At 34.8% G+C, this 27,542-nt stretch overlaps 1 protein-coding gene across 1 annotated transcript; it reads right to left on the bottom strand.

Annotated features, from left to right (window-relative positions):
- Positions 1 to 382: 382 nt before the first annotated feature.
- Positions 383 to 27,340, bottom strand: LOC138692947 (pre-rRNA 2'-O-ribose RNA methyltransferase FTSJ3). Its single transcript, XM_069816358.1, has 14 exons — positions 27,190 to 27,340; positions 26,933 to 27,085; positions 26,096 to 26,242; positions 23,337 to 23,500; positions 21,532 to 21,825; positions 19,735 to 19,926; positions 16,844 to 17,080; positions 14,435 to 14,571; positions 13,412 to 13,494; positions 11,861 to 12,024; positions 9,609 to 9,882; positions 7,175 to 7,374; positions 4,914 to 5,101; positions 383 to 786 (listed from the first exon to the last, which is right to left on the bottom strand). The coding sequence occupies exons 1-14, from the start codon at positions 27,254 to 27,256 to the stop codon at positions 534 to 536; spliced, it is 2,553 nt and encodes an 850-aa protein (XP_069672459.1). The 5' UTR covers positions 27,257 to 27,340; the 3' UTR covers positions 383 to 533.
- Positions 27,341 to 27,542: the final 202 nt, after the last annotated feature.

The raw sequence follows: 27,542 nt of genomic DNA, 5'->3' as shown, positions 1-27,542 counted from the left end.
CATACAGCACAGATTTGACTTCCTGTGACTTCTGGCCTTTCTCAAAGTTAAAATCGCTGCTGAAAGGAAGGAGATATCAGTCCATGGACGAGATTACGTAGAATGTCATGAGGCAGCTGAAGGCAATCCCGAAAGAGGACTTTACCATTTTGAAAAGTGGAAGGGGACACTGGAATAAGTGTGAGATTCAAAAGACCCTAAGGCACCAAGGTTCTAAGGAGGATACTTTTTATATTAAATGATTGGATATCTTTCGAACAGACTATAACTGCCTCAATCTACAAAAAAGTATGAAGATGAAAAACAACAGAATTTTGCTAGAGGCCTGCATTTAATCATTATTAGAATACATAAATTCCGTACACAGAGTCTTTACACTGTGACACACTGAATTATTAGGAAAAAAATATGACTCTTCTTCTATTAGAGCATGAAATGAGAATGGGAAAAGAGATGTATAACAAACAGTATTTGGTTCTCAGCTACAAGGCCGAAATGTCAATGATACTACACCATGCATATCGTCATTGCTACTAGGACTTTGACTTTCCTTTTCGACCCATTTTTGCAGCTTTCTTTGCTTTTGGTGGTACAGGTGCTTTACCACGTTTCTTTCCTTTCTGTGCAGATTTAAGTCTCCGAGTGTCTTTCTTCATCCTTGGATCAACCACTTTATAAGGTCCTTTTATACCTGCAGGACGCCGAGTCCTTTTTGATGCAGTATGTTTTTTCGACACAACATAAGTCACTTCCTTTTTGCGATTTCCTTTAGCTTTTTTATACAACCTGAAAAATGTTAAAAATATGTTAGAAATAAACCAATTTTAAATTAGTAGAAGATAATCTTCATCTTACGATGTTTGGTGACGTATACACGTCCGTTGATGTGACATATTAATGAATTTAAATACTATTATAGTCACTATCATGCCATAGTATGAAAGAAAAATTTCACAACCTTGAGCGGGAATCGAACCTGCGACTTCCTGTTCTCCGGTCAGGCGCTCTACCACTGAGCTATCGAGTTCATCTCACGCCAAAGGCCTGGAATTATCCTTTCATACTGGCGACTCTGTTATAGAGTACTGTCCATAGCGTCTGATCTAGTCAGCACTGCTTACGGGTTGAAAGAAACTTTACAAATGTAATCTTCATCTTACGATGTTTGGTGACGTATACACGTCTGTTGATGTGACATATTAATGAAAAAGTTTCTTTCAAGCCATAAGCAGTGCTGACTAGATCAGACGCTATGGACAGTACTCTATAACAGAGCCGCCAGTATGAAAGGACAATTCCAGGCCTTTGGCATGAGACGAACTCGATAGCTCAGTGGTAGAGCGCCTGACCGGAGAACAGGAAGTCGCAGGTTCGATTCCCGCTCAAGGTTGTGAAATTTTTCTTTCATACTATGGCATGATAGTGACTATAATAGTATTTAAATTCATTAGTAGAAGATAATTCACAATCAGCTTTTAATTTAAACACTGTGAAATTTCCATGCAAATATTTGACATACTTAAAAAACCAAGAACATTGTTGAGGAAATAAAAGCATACCAACAAAAATGGCTACTGCACATCGAGAGAATGGATACTAACAGACTTTCCAAAACTTGCATCAAACATATAAAGATAAGGGGAAATGGGACTTGGAGTATCGGAAGTCAAGATGGAGAGATCAGGAACACTTCCATTGCTGTGTTTCCCAGGACAGGACATTAAGATTCCTTTACTTGGTGTGTTCAAGATGATATTGATGAAATTTCTGGAGTCTATTTTAAAAAAATCCTATTGCAAATTGCCTCTCACTGTCTGATGCATCTTTTCTTTGGAAATGTTCAGTTATCCTATAAATTTTCAGTTTCCTTTCAGTATTACTAACTTATTTGCAAGTCTCTGTTTTTAATTAAAATTGACTTTTTTTTCTTAAGAATATGTGCTACTGAGTTTTTAGAACTTCCACAAATTTCAACTGATTTCAATAAAATTTTAATCACTAATTTCTTTCATTAAGCTATGGATCGGTGGGGGAGGGGGGGGGAAATGGAAATTTTGTTTCTAACTATAAAACATAAATCTGTGCTTATTTTGGTCCGGCAACAATTTAAAGCACCTCAGAACGAATGTAAAGGGACCAGTGAGTGCGTGGTAACTGTAAAAAATAAAATAATGCTTGTTTTCTAAATCTGTGCTTATTTTGGCCTTATAATAATTTAAAGCCCCTCAGAACGAATTTAAAGAGACCAGTGAATGCGTGGAGCCGCAGCTCTTTAAATTGACACTCAGTTGTCATTCTGACAGACTTCGTTCTTCATTCTAACTAGTTTTACTTCTCATTCAGTTCATATTTCCTGCTGTTATGTAGGAGAAAAATGTGCGTGATAGACCTGTATAGGAAGGAAGAATATCGATAGTATATATTATACATGCTGTATTTTGATACTCGTTTTTTCGATTTTACAATTTTCAACCTTTTGTAACATTCAAAATGCTCTAATGTATGCAGTTTTTCTCCAATCTCAGTGAAATTTTGCACAGAAGTCCACAAATGCATGTGAAGTAAACTGACACATGTGTTTTCTTCTGCTAGTGAAAGTATTTAAATCACCATGTGTTGAGGATGTGATAAGTTTTAAAAAAAATTGGAAAAATATGAAAACATGTGTCATATTTTACATACATCTTATAGGAATAAATTAATTATAAATTAAGAAAAAAAAAATTTAAACTTTGAAAATTGGGAAAATTACAATTCAGTACTAAAAAAAAAAAAATTAATTATAAGAAAACTAATTGAAATATCAAAGTGAAAATTTATGTATTGTATGTCCACATTGTAAGAAATATGTGGTAGAAATTTCAGATTAATTGAGAGAAGTTATAAATTTAACAGATCCATAAAAAATGTAAATAGAAAAATGCGTGTCTTAGCAAATAAATCAGATTACACATGAATGAATAAAGATTTTTTTTTTTTTTTCTAGTTTCATGCCTCAAAATGTACTGTCAAATGGGCAAACTTGGAACAGTGTTTAACTTGGAACATTATCATAGGGTATTTTCGTTTTGTCACAGGAACACCAAACTGTAATAGAACCAATGTGCTGCACAACAAAGTAACAAGTATCTTGGAGTGCAAGAGGTCAAATGACTTTATTGTCTAACGCCTGGCATTAGAAAACAACAACAAAGTAACAAGTGAAGATTATGTTGCCACTGTGACAAAACGAAAATACCCTATGATAATGTTCCAAGTTAAACACTGTTCCTAGTTTGCCCATTTGACAGTAGCTGAATAATTGAGTAATGGAATTGTGCATTAATTGTTATCATTTGTGGTTAGGAATAAAAAAAAAATTATAATGACTATATATTTCAAGTGACAAAAATAATACACATTTCCACAGAATACAGTGTTTAAAATGTGTGATAAAATATTATTGCATTATCTTACTTATTTTTTGAGAAATCTGATTCCTAAACTGAAAAATATAAAAAAAAATTCATATCCGGGAAACTGCATTTAAAGGTAACGATGGCCAGGTTAGCTTACGATCTTTTAAAAGAATTAATATTTAGGTCACAAATATTTCTCATAAAAAAAATTATTTTTTTTTGGTGGGAAAATTGAAAAATGATAAAAAAAAACCTTAAAATATTTCACCAGAACTTAAACCAAAATTTCCAAATGTAGTATAAGGAACATAAGAATTTTCTGACTACACCATTTGACAAGTCGGCCTCCAGTTTAATGTAAGAATGCCTGTCTTTTATCACATAATATTTGCAGACAGTGCCAGATTACCATCAATCACCAGTTTGTTCATGGATGAATACAGTTTCATTTGTTTGTATCAGGTTCAAAGTTAGACCAGCTACATAATAGTACAGCGATTCAAATATAAAACAGAAAGAAAGTTTTTTAGTAGTGCCCCATTATCCAATGACTAAACCCCATTTCAGTTTGGTTGATAGGCCTTCCCCTCTACTCACACTCTCAACCATCAGTGAAGGGGAAGATGCTACTATCGATTTTACTAACGTTCGACTAATTGACTTTCAACTTAGCGAAAAATTATATTATTGAAAATGTTTACTGATAATCTATATTTCGAAAGTCTATACTAAGCGTTTATATTTCATTTTATTGCTGTTTATATTAACTGGCACATCAAAAAGCTATTGAGAGCAGAAGATAAATGTTTTCTTCACCGCTAGTTGCTACTCTACAGCATACACAATGGGACAATCTGCATTGTGTCACTCCCCCCTGACTTTATAATACAAACTAACATTCCTTACTATAATAAAATTATTAGTTGAAAATATTTAAGAAAGACACTAAAATATACTCAACCATGTAACTGTCAAACATCTGTGTCACTGTATTTTATATTCACTTATTTACTTTATTTAATATTTTATTTTCTTGTGTGTAGAACTTGGGGTGTACAGGTATAAGAGGTAACAGCTACAGCCCTGTTACTGACGAACTTAAGGCAAGTAGAAGGGGAAAGAAATGCTTTCTCATCCTCTCAACTTGTATGAAATGTCTTTTAGTGTATTGGCTTGAGTTTGTAATGGGAGATGGTGTTTGAGGAAAGTTTCTGAGGGATACTTGCATCTCCACATGCGCCACCACTAAATCTAAAATGACAAACTGATAGACAGTTTCAATGCATTGGACATGGAGGACAACATTTGGGTCAAGATGATCAACCAACTCCCTGCTACTGATAAAAATAAGCATATCTTCCTATATTGCAGTTAGTAATGCCTTGTCAAAAGATGCAGTTCATTATGTAAGTATTCAATCAAAGGTTGCCTCACTGATTAAAATAATTAATTTCATTACATAATATTTGTAACAGAAAGGAACAGTGTAATAAGTATAGAAATAACAATACTAACTGTCTGATCTGCTTGGCTTTTTCCCTCTCGGAAACGTCTACATTCTCCATTATAGCTTCTACTTTCTTCTTCGCTCGCTCCATTCTCTTGACCGCACGTTTCTTCTTTCGTGCTTTTGCCTCTATTACCTTTTTGATTGGCCTCACATTCAATTCACGTAATTTTGTTGTGTACTGAGATACCAGTTCCTGTAAAAAATAAATTTAGGATGGTTAATAAGAGTAATACCACATTTTTATACAAATACGATAACATTATAATAGAAAGTCACAAAAAAAAGTAATTGTAACAATGTTGTTTGTTTTCTAATGCCAGGTGTTTGTCAATAAAGTCATTTGACCTCTTGCACTCCAATATTTTTCAAAGATATCAATTGTAACAATGTTGTTGTTGTTTTCTAATGCCAGGCGTTTGACAATAAAGTCATTTGACCTCTTGCACTCCAATATTTTTCAAAGATATTATCATGGCCAGGCACTGAAGCACAGATTCTGAGGTGTTCCGAATCCATTTCTTGGTTTGAGTTGCACAATGGGCAGTTAGGGGACTGATATATTCCAATTCTATGCAGGTGTTTGGCCAAACAATCTATCATGGCCTGTTGCCAATCTAAATGCAGCTACAGACGATTTTCGTGGTAAATCGGGAATTAACTGTGAATTATGATACAGAGAGTTCCATTTTTTCCCTTGAGATTGTGTTATCAAATTTTGTTTGTTGAAGTCTAAGTATGTAGATTTAATAAATCTTTTCACAGAGGAATACGTGGATTTAGTAACAGGTCTGTAAGTAGCAGTGCTGCCCTTCTTTGCTAAAGTGTCCGCATTCTCGTTTCCCATGATTCCACAATGGGATGGTATCCATTGGAATACAATTCTTTTATTGAGTAATATTAATTGAGAGAGCATTTTAGTTATTTCTGGTGTTTGAGATGAAGGTGTGTGTTTAGAGACTATTGATAGAATAGCTGCTTTGGAGTCTGACAATATAACTGCATTCTTAAATTTATTGATGTGGCATAGAAGATTCCTGAGACTTTCACTTATTGCAACGATTTCTCCATCAAAACTTGTTGTTCCATACCCAAGAGATCTATAAAGTGAGAAAAGATAGCACGTAACACCTGCACCGGCACCTTGTTCTCTGGAGATCAAGGATCCGTCAGTGTATAATGTTTGGATGCACATTTTACGTATTAAATCATTACTACAATACAGCTTCCATTATCATTTTTCTACTATCATTAGATATTTAATACCCTTAAATCCGATTATTGTCGAAATTCTACTAATCATCGTTTTTTTCAGATCTCTATAGATCTCTTGAATATGGAACAACAAGTTTTGATGTAGAAACCATTGCAATAAGTGAAAGTCTCAGGAATCTTCTATGCCACATCAATAAATTTAAGAATGCAGTTATATTGTTAGATTTCAAAGCAGCTATTCTATCAATAGTCTCTAAACACACACCTTCATCTCAAACACCAGAAATAACTAAAATGCTCTCTCAATTAATATTACTCAGTAAAAGAATTGTATTCCAATGGATACCATCCCATTGTGGAATCATGGGAAACGAGAATGCGGACACTTTAGCAAAGAAGGGCAGCACTGCTACTTACAGACCTGTTACGAAATCCACGTATTCCTCTGTGAAAAGATTTATTAAATCTACGTACTTAGACTTCAACAAACAAAATTTGATAACACAATCTCAAGGGAAAAAATGGAACTCTCTGCATCATAATCCACAGTTAATTCCCGATTTACCACGAAAATCGTCTGTAGCTGCATTTAGATTGGCAACAGGCCATGACTGTTTGGCCAAGCACCTACATAGAATTGGAATATATCTGTCCCCTAACTGTCCATTGTGCAACTCAAACCAAGAAATGGATTCGGAACACCTCAAAATCTGTGCTTCTGTGGCTGACCATGATAATATCTTTGAAAAATATTGGAGTGCAAGAGGTCAAATGACTTTATTGTCAAACGCCTGGCAGTGGAAAACAACAACAACAACACATTTCTCCTGGATCACTAACATTCGCACAATCGAGAGAGAGAGGGGGGAGAGAGTGAAAGGGGAGGTAGAGAGAGGGGGGGAGAGAGTGAAAGGGGAGGTAGAGAGAGGGAGGAAAGGAGTGGGGGAGGGAGAGAGAAAACTCACACACACACATGCATGCATAGAATAATAAATATTTTAGCACATTAAGGCACTTATTATTATTATTATTATTATTATTATTATTATAATACCTTTGGAACAGGCATTTCCTTTTTCATATGTTTGGATTCGTCTTCTACAAACCAATCAGGAAGATTTTCATCATTGAAAGCATAACGGTTCCACCCTGCATCCACTATATCACGTTTAATCTTGCGGGAAGTAACCATAAGTGTTCCTAGTGCAAGTCCTTCTTCATCAAGCTTCACCTTCCGCTTCTTGCTTGGTTGAGCTGTGAATATATTATGACGTACCCTTTAAATTTTACGAAAAACTACTACATGAGTGTACACATGTCATATACAGTACAAGGCATAAACAACTTACTGGTACAGTGGAACCTCGATTTTGAGTTTCTCCATTTAAGATTTACCCCGCATTTTGCATTCTTATTTTGCGGTCCCGGCAGAAGTCCCATATATGCAATGCTATTTTTAATTTAATTGAATCAGTTATAATGCCGGTAAGTTGTATATGTCTTTGATTTTATGAAACCTCCTATGTGACAGTACAGAAAATAATTTTTTAGGAGGTAAAAAAAAATTAATTAAACATCAATAGGCCTACATTGATCCTCAATGATGTTATGTTCATCATATTCACCAACGTTTCTTACAAAATTATGTAGACCCATTGATTTTAATTAATATTTTCTTCCTCCTGAAAGATTATGTTGTGTATTGTCACATACTAGGTTTCATAAAATCAACAATATGCCATGCACTGTACCTGTAGATATAGTTTACATTACAACTAAAGCAAAAAAATCTTAAGATAAAAATACAGAATAAATAATTACCACTGCTATTACTAGAATAAAACAACATCAATCTGAATAAATGAATAACTACTAAAAAAAGAACATTATTGCTTTTGTCTGTTAATTTTTGTAACTGTGCAGATATAGATTATGCTGCAGTTTTTAGATATTTCGAACAGAGAATTTACAATGTTTTGTAATTTCTCCCTGATTTCATCTTCAAGAATGAAGGCAACTGAAAAGCATCACTTAAACCACGAGTGAAAGAGACATCATGTCTGCAAGGGGTAATATCTTGCCTGGTGTTGGTGAAGTGACTGAACAAGTTCAGTGAATATGTTAACTGAACAGCACAATAAATTCTGACGAACTCTGAAATGTCTGTCAAACACTGAACAATATTCAATGTTGGTTTGGTGTGGACATCTCAACGCAGAAGTAATAATAAGTTGCAGCCATTTTATTCGGTATAAATGTTCACTCCATGAGAAAACATCTAAGTTAATCCAATTTTGTCGTCGAAGTTACATAAATATCATCAATAGCTGTGTACTGTGTGCAGTTCAGCAACAGTATTTTTATATGTTTTTGTAATGAGTGATTAATTCTAGAATAAACAGAAAATACAGAGTGGGGTTAAAGTCACTTTTCCCAAACACTTCCTTACATTTAATTTACATTTGGCTACACATTCCTTTACAGATTTTGTTCAAAATGGAGGCCCTGTTTCTCAATACAAAATGTGTTCTTACTGTGCTTCCACCAACATTGTAGCACAAAAACACGTTGTTCTGTGACTAATTTGCGATTCATTGCAAGAAACTAGCAGTTATTGCATAGAGATGCAACCCATCACTATAAAATCAACCAACAACAATAACAAGATATATTGTTGTTGTTGTTTTCTAATGCCAGGCGTTTGACAATAAAGTCATTTGACCTCTTGCACTCCAATATTTTTCAAAGATATTATCATGGCCAGTCACCGAAGCACAGATTTTGAGGTGTTCCGAGTCCATTTCTTGGTTTGAGTTGCACAATGGGCAGTTAGGGGACTGATATAATTCCTATTCTATGCAGGTGTTTAGCCAAACAATCATGGCCTGTTGCCAATCTAAATGCAGCTACAGACGATTTTCGTGGTAAATCGGGAATTAACTGTGGATTTTGATGCAGGGAGTTCCATTTTTTCCCTTGGGATTGAGTTATCAAATTTTGTTTGTTGAAGTCTAAGTATGTAGATTTAATAAATCTCTTCACAGAGGAATACGTAGATTTAGTAACAGGTCTGTAAGTAGCAGTGCTGCCCTTCTTTGCTAAAGCATCCGCATTCTCGTTTCCCAGGATTCCACAATGGGGTGGTATCCATTGGAATACAATTCTTTTATTGAGTGATATAACAAGATATGACATTGGAAAAACAGTTGATGCACGAACGTGATTGCCAAGCCACCACTTATTACACAAGCTAGTCGTTTATTCAAGTTATGATGACATCAGTATATGTGTACAAGTATGAAACCTAAGAACGAATATTCGGGAAGGCGACTTTTGATCCACCTTGTATTACTTCTAATTCAACTCTCTAAATTAAATAAAGTACTTTGAAATAAAGACATGCAATATGCAGTAAAAAAAAATTGAAGACAAAAAGCAATGAAGGAAACTTATAAAAATAATATTACACAAGCAGCTGAATAATTTACCTCCATCTTTGGCAACTATTTCAAAACCAGATGTTTTCCCCTTTACTGTATGCTTGAGTTTATTTTCTTTTGATTCAGAATCTGATTCTGAATCCATATCACTAAATTCATCCTCATTCAATTCATCATCACTATTTCCTCGCTTCCTACTTTTTTTGTCTTTATTTTTAACATCTTCTCCAATTATTTTTCCTCCCTTCTTCTTGTACTGTTCTATCATTTCATCCAATTCATAATCTTCATCTGCTTCATTTTCTAAGTTTTTGAACACATCCTATAAACAAAAGATAACACAATTACTAATCACAGTCTGCATATTCCACTTCTTCACAGGCCACAACTGCCTGCATAGGATAGAAGAAGACCCAAGATGTACAGTGTGCAACGAGTCTAGTCAACTTCTTAATAAGACCTCAACCTGCTTTTAAAAGAGAAGGCTATTCAGAGCTGCAGAATAGCACTTATAACTGGTTTTCATTCAACTGATCAGAGGAGCATCTGTCAAGGTAGAGCATCCAATCGAATGTTCGAATTTCAACCAGTTGCCCCTGATGTTTTGCAGGCTAGACAGAACACTGACATTTTCTGAGTACACAAATGGAGTAAAAATTGAAGGAAATTTACCATGTGTAATTTAAAAAATGTATTTGCTAAATATAGGCCTACAATTGATTGCATACTTTATTATCTTCATAACTAATACATAAATGAACAAATGGACACTGGTAAACAACATAGAAAATAAGTGTAATGCATAATATGAAATCTGGTGTGTAAACAAATGCAAGAATAATATAAATTAAAATTACTTACTAACTAGAAGAGAAAATAAGTACATATAACCCGTTTCAGCTCACGTTACCCACGGCGTCTTCGTGAATCATCCGTTACGTCATACACTGTACAGTCGCGAGAGAATATTAGTCTATCAGTCTAGACTAGAGCAGCGTGAGGGACGTGTCTACAATCCGTTGAAGCATTTTAATACTGCATTAGTGAATTATTTAGTTGTATTATCATTGAATATACTGTGCACTGAATCGAACGGTACGTATTTATACTCCACTGAAGCATTTTAATACTGCATTAGTGAATTATTTAGTTGTATTATCATTGAATATACTGTGCATTGAATCGAATGGTACATATTTATACTCCACTGATGCATTTTAACACTGCATTAGTGATTCATTTATTTGTAATATCTTTTAATATGCTGTGTACTGAATGAAACGTTTCGTGTTTACATGCTGTTGACGCATTCTAATAATGCATTAGTGATTTATTTAGTTGTAGTATCATTGAATACACTGTGCATTCAATGAAGTTCAGTTTAGGTTTTATATAACCGAATCCATAAGATAGCCTAATGTACTGTGTGGAATTTTCAGGGAAAGATTGCAATTGTGACAAAATATGGGAACTCCTCCAAAGAAGAAACCATCCCTGAAAGTGTACAAGATAATTTATAATGTATTGAAATTTTGTAGAGAGGAAAAAAGGGCGGGTCTCATTCTATCTTTAGCAAAAACAGTAGAAAAAGCAGCAAAAGCCGTTGGGGTAAGCGAAAAAACAATAAAAACAATTGGGAAAGAGTGTGAAATCCTGTTACACTATGATCGCTTCCATTCTACTGTTGCATGGTATGCGAGAACCTACATACTGTTTATAACATTGCAACACGCACTGTACCATGTTTCCTACCCCCACAACTCCGCTTGCTGCCCACAGTCACCGTAGTTCTGATGTAAACAGAGACGGTAGCGACATCACTCCAAGAGGTAACGTGAAGTGGAACAGGTAGTACATTCTATTTAACATTTACACTTTAAACTCAAAATGCAGTAGTTGTTAATGCCTTTTAATTACTCTAAGCAGATGCATTGTTTCATTAATAAATCAATTTTAAGAAGATATGTTTTTCTCTTGATGATACCAACTGTAATACCTGAATGAATGAATGAACCAATCAGTGAATCAGTCAATGAATCCATGGATGAATGAGTCGATGGGTATATGTATGTATGGATGGATGATTGACTGTAGTCAGAGAAGAATGATCAATTAAATAGTAGGTCTATATGATGATAAACGCGTCCTTGCAAGGGCTCTTGTAACTCCTGCATGGCTCAATGTGGTCTGCCTTTGATGTCCACCCACAAAGTGTGAGAAACAACTCGAATATTCGTTAACCGAACACAGTCAGTTATAAACTAACGCATATGTATACATGTACAAACCATTCCACCTACCTTCTCAAACCAGAGTTCAGCTTTGTGTGATTTTTTCTGTTTCTTGTTTCTGGGATCTAGATCAGTTATAAGTGGATTCCCATCCTCTTTGTGACGTTTTATACCCTTATTAGAATTTACTTTTGAGAATTTGTCTTCTTTCTCTTCATCACTACTACCAAGACCTGTAAAAAAATCATGAAGAGAAACTTTCAATGTCAGATAAATTAACATTTTCTTTTTATTGTATTTTTGTGTACCTTATATGTTTCCATGGATTCCCACTAATTACTTGTCCTACAGAACAATATACGGGGTGGATGATAACCTCAGCACTAAAATTTAAGAGGTGATTCTACATGTTAAATATAAAAAAAATTTATTACACTTCTCCTTCGATGAAGCACTATTAAGCAGGAAAAAAAGTGTTTGCCCAATGTTTGCAGTGCACTATTGCGGTAATAGCCCCAGAGAAATGGCTCATTGCTATACAAGCAGATAGGTAAAAATAATCTGAATAGTTAATGTCTTGAATCTGAGAGAACTGGAGGGAGAGAGCGAGGGAGGGAAAGAAGGGGAAAAGTGAGGGATGTGGAAGGGAAGAGTTGGAGGAACAGGGAGAGAGGGAGGGAAAGAAGGGGGAGATGGAGGGAGAGATAGATGCAGAGGGGGGAAGGGGAGATGGAGGGGAATTTGGGAGAGGGAGGGGATGTAGAAGGGGAGATGGAGGGAGGGAGGCAGAGAGGGGAAATAGGGAAAGAGAAGGGGAAAGAAGGTTGAGGGGGAGGGAGAGGCATGTAGAGGGAAGGGGGGAAAGAGATAGGGAAAGACAGCGAGGGAGGGGGATGGGATTGAGGATGAGAGATAGAGAGAGAGGATATGAGAGAAGGGGAGAGTGGGGGAGGGTGGGATGGAGGGACAGGGAGAGAGGGAGGGGAATATAAAAAAAATGTTATGTTTTATTTAACGACGCTCGCAACTGCAGAGGTTATATCAGCGTCGCCGGATGTGCCGAAATTTTGTCCCGCAGGAGTTCTTTTACATGCCAGTAAATCTACTGACATAAGCCTGTCGCATTTAGGCACACTTAAATGCCATCAACTTGGCCCGGGATCGAACCCGCAACCTTGGGCATAGAAGGCCAGTGCTATATCAACTCGCCAACCAGCTCGACTGGGGAGAATATAGGGGGAGAGGAGGAAAGAGAGGGAGGGGAAGGGAGAGATGAATGAGAGGGGATGGGAGCGGAAGGTTATGAGGGAAGAGTGAGGAAGGGGAGGGAGGCAGAGGAAGGGAGATAGAGGGAGAGAAATGGAGAATGAGGAATGGGAGGGAGAGAGGGATGGCTGGGGAGAGAGGTAGAGAGAGGGAGGGAGCGAGAGACAGACTACAATTTTTTGTTAGCATGATGGGCCTCGAAAAAGTCTTCCACATATAGACAACAAATGCTTATCGAAAAATTTTATTACTTTACAACATCAATTTCAAGCTTTCAGAACATTGAAAATATTCCTTCATGCTTTATCTGAAATGATATCATCTTCAATAGTTATATTTTACAAAGAAACTCACCTAAACCTTCCCTTGCATCACCATCAGAATCATCTGAATCACTTTCTTCTTCTGGTTCACTTATATCTCCTGGTTTGTAAAATCTGCGAAACAATTATTAATTTATTAAGAGATTCTTCCACGAAAAATAGCAAAAGTCGTAGCCTAAAAATAATACTGTCGTAACTACCAAAAGTTATTAATATTAATATTAAAGATTTTATTAATTTGTCCTACAGAATAATATCTGTAATATTGACAATTAATATTTGAGGAGAAAAATTCGCTCCGGCACTGGGAATCGAACCTGGGTCTCTTGGTTTCTACGTACCAAGTGCTCTGACCACTGAGCTACGCTGAATCCAATCTACAGCACCGGATCGAACTCTCCTCCTTCAGTGTTTCCTTATATTGTTACAGTGGTGTAACCAATCAAATATATTCTGAAGGGAAGAGCAAATAGCATCAATATCTTCACCAAAGTTCGTAGTACTTCTCCCTACAGTCTTGTAAAAGGAAAAAATTCACAAATTGCACCAGTGAATTTTTTTTTTTCCTTTTACAGGCTAACATAATTTTTAGCTTGTCTTAAGACACAGTAACCAGTAGCATTATTCAATACTTTCGAGAAATATACGACTGAAAATACAAAATATGAAGCAAAGCAATTTTAGTGTTTACCACTCTGAGTTCAGTGCTTCCTCCATCCTCCAAGTCAAGTCAAACATTATTACATTATGAGTAATTAATACAGTGATAATAAATGCAATTTATTTTGATAAGGTAGCTACCACTGTGTGGTGTACGAAAGTGCTTTTTGTACTTTCTTAATTTACAAGTCATGAGTGTCATCAGATAACTGATAACACCTCATGGGAGCAAGATGCAGAATTTAACAAAAAACAGAAGACTGGGAGGGCGCAAATACACATGTGTCTATGGGTAGTAAAATTCCAAAAACATCACTGCCTGTTATCTTCTTTTGTAGCTGTTTCTTTAAACAATACAGAAACATGAAGAGTTTCAGCTCTCTCTCACACTTACGTGCCAGATTTGTCAAGATGGTCACCACCATCTTTTTGAAATCTCACAACTTTCCGCTTCTTAGGAATCTCATCATCAGACTCAGATTCTGACTCTGCCAGGACATCAGGAGTATCATCTATTACATTTTCAAGAGCCTTAAAGAAAAGAAGAAGAAGAAAAAAAAGATGAAAGAGAACACATTTTTATTTGCTCATACATAAAATGAATTCACAGACCAATCAATAAACTGAAATGTATTAAACTTAAGATACAATTTAATTAACTATACAATTTTCTATTAACATAAAACTTAAGTTACATACTACAAATATATACATATATATCAAGAACAGATATACTTTTTTATTACGTTTCAGGCCATACGCAAATTATCGGGAGTCAACTGTATATATAGTGAGGGTCATATAAGAACAGTTCCTAAACAGCAAATATTGCCGTCTTGTCAGTGCTGCCAACTATTACCAGATATCATACGATCCTTCGTATTTTATATTGGAAAGTTATTCTAAATAATTCAATAATTTGTAACATATTTTCGTAGGCAAACTATACGAGAAAGGGATCAACATGTCAAATATTTTGTCTGGCAATAAGAAATTCATTGGTTTGACTGAACAATTGACTCACGAGACCTAACCTAAAAATGTATTTTGTTTGAGCACATGAAATTATTAGTACTAACTCCGAAAACTTACCTGACTATAGTCTTGAATTATAACCACAATGCAACACATAAAATAACTATTATGTATTAATATTAATACTGATATTAATTAATTATTAGTATGTTAAAATTTCACTAGCTTCCAGTAACTGGCTCAGAAATCTAGTACAATTTTAATTTCATAGAATTCCAGTACCAACAAATATTGTCGATATTTGTCTCAGCTGCCAATATACCAGTTACAAAATCACTACCGTTTGTAGTATTTGTTAGCATCGAAATTCGAAACAAAATTGGCACAAGAAAATTCAACCTGCAAACTAGAAAATCACCACAATCCACTACCATTTGTAGTAGTGGGGGAAAAATGGTTAGGTTTCACCCTTAGGGTATGAAGTAAGCTGACCCGGACTATAGATACAGATATGAGATATAGGACAATTAGAAAAAGGATGAAACATGCCTAACAAAGGGGTTCGTGAGGTGTGCTGCAGATTATACCGAAATGGACCCATTAAGGAATTGATGCAATAATGAAATAACTAAACATCTGTTTAACTACATACAAAGGCAAAGAAAAAATTTGATAATTCACATTAACAAAACAGACTATGAGAGGATTCCAAAATAATACTTACTTACTGGCTTTTAAGGAACCCGGAGGTTCATTGCCACCCTCACATAAGCCCGCCATTGGTCCCTATCCTGAGCAAGATTAATCCAGTCTCTATCATCATATCCCACCTCCCTCAAATCCATTTTAATATTATCTTCCCATCTACGTCTTGGCCTCCCCAAAGGTCTTTTCCCCTCTGGCCTCCCAACTAACACTCTATATGCATTTCTGGATTCGCCCATACGTGCTACATCCCTGTCCATCTCAAACGTCTGGATTTAATGTTCCTAATTATGTCAGGTGAAGGATACAATGCGTGCAGCTCTGCGTTGTGTAACTTCCTCCATTCTCCTGTAACTTCATTCCTTTTAGCCCCAAATATTTTCCTAAGAACCTTATTCTCAAAAACCCTTAATCTCTGTTCCTCTGTCAAAGTGAGAGTCCAAGTTTCACAGCCATACAGAACAACCGGTAATATAACTCTTTTATAAATTCTAACTTTCAGATTTTTTGACAGCATTTTGATTAATGTTTCCTTCCCCATAATACAACAAGTAATCGCCTATTTGTGATATCCCATTCCCATCTAACCTAACCTCTTGTACTCCCACGAAATCTATTCTATATCTAGCTAGTTCTTTTGCTACTAATGTTACCCCTCCTGTTCTATAAAGACTAGTTACGTTCCATGTACCAAATCTTATAACCTTATTCCTTTGCTGTGGTCGTGCCGGAGAATCAGTCCCATTCCGAGGCTTATTGTTAGGTTTCGTAACAAGCTGTTTTTTTTATGGTGATGGGTTGTTAGCCCTTCGCCCAACCCCCAAGCTGGAGGACCACCCTTTATCGGCTGTCCACGACTGCTTATTCAATATATTCGCAGCTACCCTCCATATCTGGAGGCCGTCTCCTCTATCCGAAACCTGAGGACGCGCCATGCCGTGGTGATAGGGACCCACAATACAATAACCCAAAATAATAACGAAGAAAATATTCGCGAAAAATTATATACATCTTCCCATTCAAGACAACATAAGAAATCATCAAAGAGTTCTGATTTACTCAAGTATATCTCTTATAATAGGAAGTAAGAATAAAGTTAACAAGCCTAATTTAAGTAACTAACCTTGCCACTATGGATCTGTTTCAGTTCGAACATATCAGCAGCCTCAAGTTTTGGGCCTTCATCCCCGCGAAGAATCATCTTGAGGTTGAGTTTATCTTGCAGTTTCTTGCGTTCTTTATTTGTACGCTTCCTCTTTCTCCTCATTTCTCGAGCTTCTTCATCCTGCAGTTCAGATATTTGACGAGACAAATCTTCCATGTCACGTTCATCTTCATCACCTTCCTCTTCTTTTGTTTCCTTCAATAAATGAAAAAATGAGCCAATTCATACACGGTTTATTTTACTGATTATTACTTATAGTCATTAGATATGCTTAATATTCTAATAATATGTAAGGAACTTAATTTCAACAACATTTAAAAATTTTGTTATATAGGGAAGACTGTTGAACCTTTAGCATTGTGTACCTTTCAACATTTTTTGTTTTTTTAATTTTTGCTGCTATCTAAAGGACTCAAAATGAAGTAGATTGTAGAGAAAGCCGCTAAGTAGCTCTGGTCGTAGTTTCAGTTTGATTTATTGCAAAGTGTGAGTTCCGTAGACAAAAGAAGTTTTTTAAGTACCAAAAGTAAACATTTCGTTTATTGATGTATGTTTTCTAACACAAAACCAGATTGCATTTGTTAATATCTTTCAAGTACGGTGTGTTCCCTATCATCTGGTGAGTAATAACATATTTTAATTTCCATAATTTATTTGACTCTCTAGTTTTTGGAGCCATATTTGTTTAAACGAGCACCCTCTTGTACCTTTGAACACAAAATATCTTGTACCATGGAACATGTTCTAAATTACACGATACTATCGGTTTTTGTTTTTCTTTTATTTTAAGGTCATGTCACGAAGTAAGTCTGGAATTAAAGAGATCCCCAATTGATTCGGATGCCTTGAAGAAAGCTGTTGAAGCAGTTATTGCTCCTCCAGGAAATAAAATCTCAATCAGAGAAGCCTGCTCTGGTTTATGATTGCAAATACATTTTAAATAGGATTGTCAGTTTTTACAGCTATATTCCCACCTATATTCCATGTGTTCTAACTTACAAGAGGGTATGTTCCAAGGCACATGATCCTGTAGTACCTTTGAACACATTACATATCCCTTGATTTTATTTTTTCCATCCTTAATAGATCTGTAAAACAGGAAAATACATACAGGAAGTTGTAAAGGAATCTTCAATAATTATTTCAAGCATTTTTTCATTTAAAAAATTTCATTTCTCAAAATTAAAAAAAAATAAAGTATGAAAAGTGTTTAAAGGTACAACAGTCTCCCCTAATGACAATAATAATAATAATAATAATAATAATAATAATAATAATAATAATAATAATAATAATAATAATAATAATAATAATACTCAGGTGTCAGACAGCTTTCACAGCCAGTTGTGGCTCTCACCACTTTCCTTACCAAAATTTCGTACAACAATCAACCTATAGAATTTCATTTAATGTCTCTTGCCAGTCGCAAATTACAATTTTTTTTTTAGTTGGTTATTTAACGACGCTGTATCAACTACTCGGTTATTTAGCATCGATAGATTGGTGATAGTGAGATGGTATTTGGCGAGATGAGGCTGAAGATTAACAATAGATTACCTGACATTTGCCTTATAGTTGGGAAAAATCTTGAAAAAAGCCCAACCAGATTATCAACCCAAGCAGGAATCGAGCCTGTGCAACTTTGAATTGGCAGGTAAGTGCCTTAGCCAAATGAGCTACGCCGGTGGCTACAGATTACTTGCTGACCAATTGTTATTGTATGAAATATTCAATGATCTATTGGTTAATAGTAAAATATTGTCACAAAGCCAGTTTAATGCTCGAACATAAAATTTAAGAAATCGTTAATTGAATCATTCACCCAAACAACATTTTAACCAGCATTTTTGTTAGATACGAGTTAAAGATGGAACTATGTTATGCCTGTTCCCCTACATGCGATGGGAAACTTTATTTTTGACTAAATCAATAGTTGGCACCATTACAGATATTTTAAAATTACTGTTTAGTTGAACAATGTTACAATTTTTTTTACTATCCTGTAAAATTTACTTTTTGTTGGTTACAACGTTGTTCAAGTGAATGAATAAATTATTAAACAACAAAAAACCAAATACCTTATCACATAAAAATTTTTCATCAATCGTCAACTAAATCATTCACCCGAACAATGTTGTAACCAACTTTTTTGTTGAATATGAGTTAAAGATGGAATGACATTATGTCTGTTGCCCTGCATGCGATGGGAAACTTTGTTTTTGCCTAAATCAACAGTTGGCACCATTAAAGATATTTAAAATTACTGTTTAGTTGAACAATGTTATAATTTTTTTTACTCTCCTGTAAAATTTACTTTTTGTTGGTTACAACGTTGTTCGAGTGAATGATTTAAATATTAAACAACAAAAAACCAAACACCTTATCACATAAAAATGCACCATTGTTAAGAATGTGTTCTAAATCCAAAGAGTTTTATAAAATATTGGACCTAGATTTCAACATTCCTTATATCAAATACAGTCTTTTTCTTATTAAAATATTGAAGACAATCAACTTAAAATAATACTGCTATTTATCTGTTCCTCTCCAATTTTTATTTTTACATTTACACCTTGTATTTATCTTTTTCTCGATGTTTTTTTTTTTATTTACTTTCATTTCCATGACGTAAGTGACTATAATTTTGTTGTAATGTCTATTGTAATTGAGGCTTTACTTTGCTATAGATAAATTAATTAATAATAAATAAACATTTTTCCTCTATATTTTAAGGTTATGTATTTCTGACAATAATGGCTACTTTTATCTTTAAAAGAAATTAAAGATACAATTTTTCAAGCAAGTCATGAAATGTTTGATTCTGTAATGATTTTTAAAATGAAATATACCTTTACTTCACTTTCATTTGTCGTCTCTTCACTCTTTTTGTTTGCTTCAGTCTTCTCTTTTTTCAGAGCCTTCCACCAGCTAAGAATAGCACGAAGATCCTTACGGCCCAAGACTTTAATGTCTTTACAACACTCCTTTATTTCGGCTGTGGTCAGTGGATGGTTTTCTACTTCAGGATCATCTAATAGTATCTGAAAGTTAATCACAATAACTATTAAATGCTAACTAAGTAAAGATATTGTCATATAATGTACTTAACAATTAGTATGAAGGCTTCATTTCTAGTATCATATTACTGTGTGGTGATTTATATTACTTAAGTGAATAAGATAAAAGTAACAGAAATATTTTTACAATGATCGAAATCTACATCAAAGACAAGTAATAAAATTTGTGCGAGATCGTGCGTATTTGCTTGGTTTCCGCACAAAACCAATCCGCGGAAAGTCTAAAATTCCACATTCAGTATTCCCAACCTAACACATAACAATTTCCCTCTTCTTACTGCTGAAGTGACATATTGATTTTACTGCTTTAGGCTTTTAACATATTATTTTTAGAGACGTTCAATATTGTAAAAGGTAAAAAGGTAAAGGTATCTCCGTAACATGCCATGAAGGCACTTGGGGGGCATGAAGGTAGAGCCCCATGCTTTCCATGATCTCGGCACTAGAATGAGGTGGTGTGGTCGGCACCACGCTCAATATAGTAATAATTGTAAATTGGAAACTTACCACTGCAATTTCACCTAAATTGCACTGTTAATTATTGTTTTTAAATATTTGCAAAAATTAAGTAAACTCTACAACTCTACTAAAGTTACTGCATTCGTGATGCAAGTAACATTAAGGAAACCGTGAAAAAATCAACAAGATTCCAGACTCATCATAGACTGGGGGAAAAAAAAGACAGACATATATCACGGCCTGCTGGAGTATAGTAAAGACAGAAAACATTTTAAAGCAACAATGTTGAAGATAGATATTTTTGTTTTGCTAATTTGCCATCATTGAACAGAAACCAAGATGGAGATTTCATTGCAACTAATTAGAAATTCCTCTTTCAGATATGTAATAAACGATATTCTGCACAAAATAATGTACGATACACGAGTGGTATCTTTTCTTTCAATTCTCGGAAATTAAAAAAGCTGAACTACGTTTCGCTTTTTCAAACTTTTCCTCGAACATGAAAACTTCAACATACCGCTCTTGTAACGCATGTTACTATTAATTAACTTACAATTTAGAAGATAAAAAAATTACAAATGATTTCAATTGTTTCATTGCTATTGATCTTTAATACTCTGTTTCCATAGTAACAGATATTAAATATTACTACTTGCAGATAGTGTTATTGTAGATTTATGTGTAGTTTTATTTCCCTGAAATATAACAGTTCTTCCTCTAGAAATTACAATACAGTATTTGTTTGCAATTATATGTTAAGTCAAAAGTGCGAAGACTGGTTTGAACCTCATAAGTTATACCAATGAGGCATCACAAAAATCTTTCACTGCTCTGTCTTTACAATTCCAGTATTTGTAACAATAAATCAAATCCTTCACTTGTCACAATGCTTCGCATTTCTATTGGAAACAAAAAGAATAGTTGTCAATTGCTTAGTGAATATTTAATTCAGACAATTTCTTATTTATTCAAAGGTGCACAAATTTATGTTTCCTGCATTTTACAAACATAGTAACAAAATTTACAGACGAACTAACACTGTAAAGATCAAATTTATCTCATAAATAATTTATCAAGGAATAACAGTGTATATAAAGTGTTTTTTACCTCTGACGCCCCTTGTAATGCATCCACAGCACTTTCAGAGTCCAGGAACTGCCTCACGGACAGTGTGTGATATAATGTATAATCATTTTCTGGATAACCCTCAGGTTTTGCTTTCTTCTGCTTTTCTGGATGAAATACACTCAATTTATTTTGTGGTTCTAGGTCAAGCTCCTCAAATACATGTTTTGCATTAAGAAAGCGAGGATCCAGTTTATCTGGCGCTTTGTACGCTTGACATACAACAAAGATTTCTGCAGATTCAACTCGTGATGCCTGAGGTTTTGTAGCATGAACCTAAACACACAAAAAATTGTGGAAGTTATAATATTCGTATTTTAACACAATACTGTACAGTGAAAAACACTCGATATTAATTTGTGCATCCATCCAAGAAATGCGTAAAGAACAGTAAACATTTGAAGAAAATCTGGCACACACGCACTTTGTCCAGACTTGGAGGCAATCAACAAGGTATAAGATTATTTTTTTAAATAGGTTATTTTACGACGCTTTATCAACATCTTAGGTTATTTAGCATCTGAATGAGATGAAGGTGATAATGATGGTGAAATGAGTCCGGAGTTCAGCACCGAAAGTTACCCAGCATTTGCTCATACTGGCTTGAGGGAAAACCCCAGAAAAAACCTCAACCAGGTAACTTGCCTCGACTGGGATTCGAACCTGGGCCACCTGGTTTCGCAGCCAGACGCGCTAACCGTTATTCCACAGATGTGGACGGTATAGGATTACCTACATGTAATATACATAATCGGTGGTGGGGGGTGAGGGGTGGAGAGGTTCATCAGGCTAAAGCCCTTCCCATTTTTCAAGAAACATACTTTTAAAATTACCAGTATATTAGATTTAAACCATGAAGAAACAATCCATCATTGGTGTTGCAAGTGCGGCACTGAATAAGAAATATTGTTTGACGCTTTCTACCAGGCTCAAACCCCTCCTATTTTTCAAGAAATGTTTAAAAATTTATATATATTTAGATATAAACTATGAAGAAATAATCCGCCACTGGTGTTGTGAGTGTAACTCTGGAAGAAAAATAATTTTTGACTGTTTCTACCAACAATGATATATTTAGAATAACAATTACTTCATATTTCTGTTCACAGATTGTTTTAAACTGAAATGATTTTCAAAGAAACCATGAAGCTATCATTTTCAACACAATAATTAGATTTATTTAGGGTCTGTTCATTCATTCTGCAACAACGAAAAATGGATTTTGCTTCATAACAAATATTTGGGAGTGTAAATTGATTTAAAATTCAATAGTATTAAGCAATAATTTATTACTGTCTTCCCTGAAATTTGTTGTACATAAGTTATAGGGAAATTTGTCACGTGACTTTCCCAAAGCTTGTCCTCCCCATCTTAAATTCCTGGATATGCCATGTTCATAGTATTTCAGTAACATTTTCTTAGCAAACTGGTGAATTATAAATATTTCTAGAGATATCTAATGTTCAATTCGATATCTTTTTCTATATTCTGTCATTATACAAGCATCTTTTTATCAGACAAAAGATTAAGAATACTTAACAAGATATTTCACAAATATAGTCTAGAGACATCATAGATTTAGTAATAGGGTTATCCCTGAAATGCATGGCCTGTTTCGAGTTCCATCCCAGTTAGCCTAGAATGCTATTTTATCCAGCTAGAATATATATCAGAACTAGAAAAAACAAGGATCTATGAAAGTGAAGCCCTTTTGTTATAACAGCCTACTCTTTCTTCTAAGAATGCAGATTACAAGATTAAGCACTGTTTTAATAAGTATATATAACCTTTTTAAATAGTTGTTTGAACACCCACATCAAAGGTTGATAGTCTTTAGAACGAAATATCTTGGTTACAAACCATCCTCCAGCTCGCATGATACGAGTAGCCAACTTGAGTGCACTCAGCGTAAGACAAGCCTGCTGATATGCGTCATGCAGCCAGTTTTTACCTGAAACCATCAATTATATAGTCACATATAAATTCAATAGTGAAATTTTGAATTTTGTCTCTATGTCTGTAAGGTCCGGAAGTCCACAAAACTATATCATCTGCAAATAGTGCTGTTTTCATGTTTGATTCCTCTAATAGGGAGGGTAAGTCATTCAATTCAATATCCAATACAATGGCCAACACCTTCCTAGGACTTATGAATCCAAATATCTTGGGAGTTATTTTCGATAGTAAGTTAACATGGAGCAACCATTTGAAATACATTTCTGAAAAAGCTCGTAAAAGATTCTCCCTTCTAAAAAGACTAGCAGGAAAGAAATGGGGATGCTCTAGGAATACTTTGAACACTACATACAAAATTTTTATACAGCCAGTGCTGACATACTGCGGAGAAATTTTAATTACTTCACCTTTCATAAACGAAATAGAATATGTTCAAAACCAAGCTCTCAGACTCATTACTGGTGGAATCAAAACAACTCCAATAGATTCTATGAGATTTCTCACTAATATTAACAGCATCAAAATGACAATAGAAGAAAAAGCACTGATTCAATATGAAAAACTTATTATATTACCAGGAAACAATTGGCATTCATACAGTCCTCTCTGTAGATTGAAAACTCAAAAAAGTTTCATATCCATTGTTCAAGAATTAAAACAGAAAATCAAATCCCGAATTTAAAAGAAAACCTACAAATTAAACCGAACCCTTTAACTCTATTAAATATGGAATATAATCTAAATTTAACAGAAGAAATACTGAAATCAGAAGTAAACACTGAAATACTAAAACAATTGTCTTTAGAGACAATTAATATTAGATACCCTCCACAAAACTGGCTTCATTTATACACTGACGGATCCTTGATCTCCAGAGAACAAGATGCCGGTGCAGGTGTTACGTGCTGTCTCTTCTCACTTTATAGATCTCTTGGGTATGGAACATCAAGTTTTGATGAAGAAATCATTGCAATAAGTGAAAGTCTCAGGAATCTTCTATGCCACATCAATAAATTTAGGAATGCATTATATTGTCAGACTCCAAAGCAGCTATTCTATCAATCGTCTCTAAACACACACCTTCATCTCAAACAGTAGAAATAACTAAAATGCTCTCTCAATTAATATCACTCAATAAAAGAATTGTATTCCAATGGATACCATCCCATTGTGGAATCCTGGGAAACGAGAATGCGGAGGCTTTAGCAAAGAAGGGCAGCACTGCTACTTACAGACCTGTTACTAAATCTACGTATTACTCTGTGAAAAGATTTATTAAATCTACATACTTAGACTTCAACAAACAAAATTTGATAACACAATCCCATGGGAAAAAATGGAACTCTCTGCATCAAAATCCACAGTTAATTCCCGATTTACCACGAAAATCGTCTGTAGCTGCATTTAGATTGGCAACAGGCCATGATTGTTTGGCCAAACACCTGCATAGAATTGGAATATATCAGTCCCTTAACTGTCCATTGTGCAACTCAAACCAAGAAATGGATTCGGAACACCTCAAAATCTGTGCTTCAGTGGCTGGTCATGATAATATCTTTGAAAAATATTGGAGTGCAAGAGGTCAATAGTTTTAAAGGTAGTTTATTATTCATAAAAGATTTACTCTGAATGCTTCCCTTGCTATAAACGTATATGAAGAACACAAGTTACATTAAATACTTGTTTTAAAATCTTGTGGAATGCCTCCTGTACTCTTCCTGGGGATGCTAGAGCAGGGATGCAGAACTGAGAGAGAGAGAGAGAGATGCATGGGAAAAGCATTGGTTCTCCTTTCACAGTCCACCGGCATTGAATGACGTCTCCTCATAAGTTGTGTAAGTGGTAGCTCAATTAAAAATTAATACAATACTAAAAGTAGTAGTGTAATGAATCTATTTAACATACATACAGTAAAACAATTGATAATGGATAAGTGTAGTAACGCCATCATTCGGATATTTATCATATTAATTTCTTGTACAATATAAGTTAATTAATTCGTGATCTATTTGCCATATTAACTGTGCTACGATTAATAGCAAATTAATTAATTCAGTTCTATTATAATAATAAAGTTATATCTTTAATACCTTTGGAATTGTTGTATAGTTAACTGTCCGAAGACAGGTCTAGACCTCACAAATGATACCAAGAAGGCACCACTTATGAGGCAACTAGGCCAGGAGATGGGGTATTTGATGTTAATTGTGCCTAAGTATAACTTTTAAGAGTGTGTTTGTCAATAAATTTGTAGTGTACCGGTTATGATAGTAGTTCACTAAATGAAAGATCCTAGGATCGAATCCTGGCATATTCAAAGGTAAGTCATGTATTCTAATTTAAAAAAGAGGAAAGTGCAAGAAAATATGTGAGGAAGGAAGTCCAGTGGAATGGAGAAGGGAGGGAGAGAAACAAAGTGATGGTAGCGACGATGTCGAGGGCAACAGCTCCCGATGAAATTAATATTCTGAAGTATTACCATCATGCGTCAGTCATATATCGCGTCATAAATCTCCAATTGATCTGGAAAAGCAGCGACTGATTCTTAGACCTTATCAATAGTATGAAAGAAATAAAGCAACAAACATACCAACATTTGGAGCACCATCGTGTAATACCACATCTGCTTTCCATGCCTGAAGTTCTTTTTCAATAGCAACCCTGCATTCATCTGTAGTAATGTCTCCTTTTATACTAACACAGCCTGGAATGGTTTTGATTGGGAAAAGATCCACACCTAAAACATTTAACCCAAAGAAAGTTACAATCAGAATATTTTAACCGTTACTAAATATATATTTCTAAACTATAATTAGCATTGTAAGACAAACATCGATCGTCAAAATAATGGATTTATTCAGTGCGATGAAACTATTTAGATAGTAAAACTGAAAAAAGTACTTAGGTGGGAATAAGTCTGTATATACTTACTGAAATGCAATCAAGAAGTTACTAGATTTGAACAAATCAGACTGCTGGTTAGATCTTTATGAGTGAAATTAAAATTTAGAAGGCAGCAGTACATAATTACAAAGAAGTTTGGGCTTTCTATAGCACTCGACACTGAAGGTTCTTTGATGAAAGAAGAAAAAAAAAAAAAAAAAAAAAGGAAAAGTTGTCTAATTTTCAGAGGGAAGGTAGTTTGGAAGGTGAAGAATTCGTATAGGGCGTCATAGACTATTAGAAAATAGGTAAAAATTGGAAAGAACTGATCGGTGTAGATAACCTAAAAGTCATTATTTAACACGTGAAATGAAGAGCAAAACACTTCAAAATATAACGCGAAAAGCACATTACACGGGAAGATTCCGCACAGAAAAACTTAGAAAAATTCAAGTTGGAAGATTCAGTGTCGCGTACAGTAGGAAAGCCAGAACTTTGGTGCACTAGGACTACCTTGTAGCAAGTAAAACTGAGGAAGAAATACCTATCACAACACTCGAAACTGGCATGTTCTGTTTCGCAACTTGCATCCAACCACCTGGTGCTGCACACAGGTCGACACATACTCGAGATTTCTGCAGAAACTCAAATTTACGGTTTAATTGTATAAGTTTAAAAGCTGCTCGAGATCTGTAACCTGAAATATAAACAAATACATTAATAAAAACAACCTGAGTCAGCTTTTATAAATGACATGGTATACATAAATATTTCACAGAACGTATTTAAAAGCGACATTACCTGTTTCTTTTGCTAGTTGATAGTATTTATCCTTACGTTGTTTACCAATTTTTGTTTTCTTCCCCATATTTATTTATGTTTGATATCACATCAACATCCAAATACTACACGTGCCTCATCCAAAGACCAATGCTCGTATGCGCCATATGATTCTCAGGCACGCCAACAGTTTTTGCTAAATAGGAACTCAGGAAAGTCACTAGATGTCGTTGGCACCACTGAATGTCATTCATACAACATTGATTACGTATATATCTAGATTGCATATTCCCTACTTACTATTCCAAAATCGGTAACTCGAATTTTCCCGAAGAGGGGAAATTTCCCTCAATTTACAATCATTGGTATGATGT

Source organism: Periplaneta americana, chromosome 17 (assembly GCF_040183065.1).
Source record: "Periplaneta americana isolate PAMFEO1 chromosome 17, P.americana_PAMFEO1_priV1, whole genome shotgun sequence".
Lineage (NCBI taxonomy): Eukaryota > Metazoa > Arthropoda > Insecta > Blattodea > Blattidae > Periplaneta > Periplaneta americana.
The sequence above is the reverse complement of the archived record's forward strand: the minus strand, read 5'-3'. Positions and strand labels throughout refer to the sequence as shown.

Excerpts from the sequence above, each read along its gene's own strand:
- LOC138692947 (XM_069816358.1), bottom strand. The coding sequence starts at position 27,256 with ATGGGGAAGAAAACAAAAATTGGTAAACAACGTAAGGATAAATACTAT. Across the intron at positions 9,883-11,860 it reads CTGAACTCTGGTTTGAGAAG|GATGTGTTCAAAAACTTAGA; the intron begins GTAGGTGGAATG and ends TTTTGTTTATAG. Across the intron at positions 5,102-7,174 it reads AGGAAATGCCTGTTCCAAAG|GAACTGGTATCTCAGTACAC; the intron begins GTATTATAATAA and ends TATTTTTTACAG.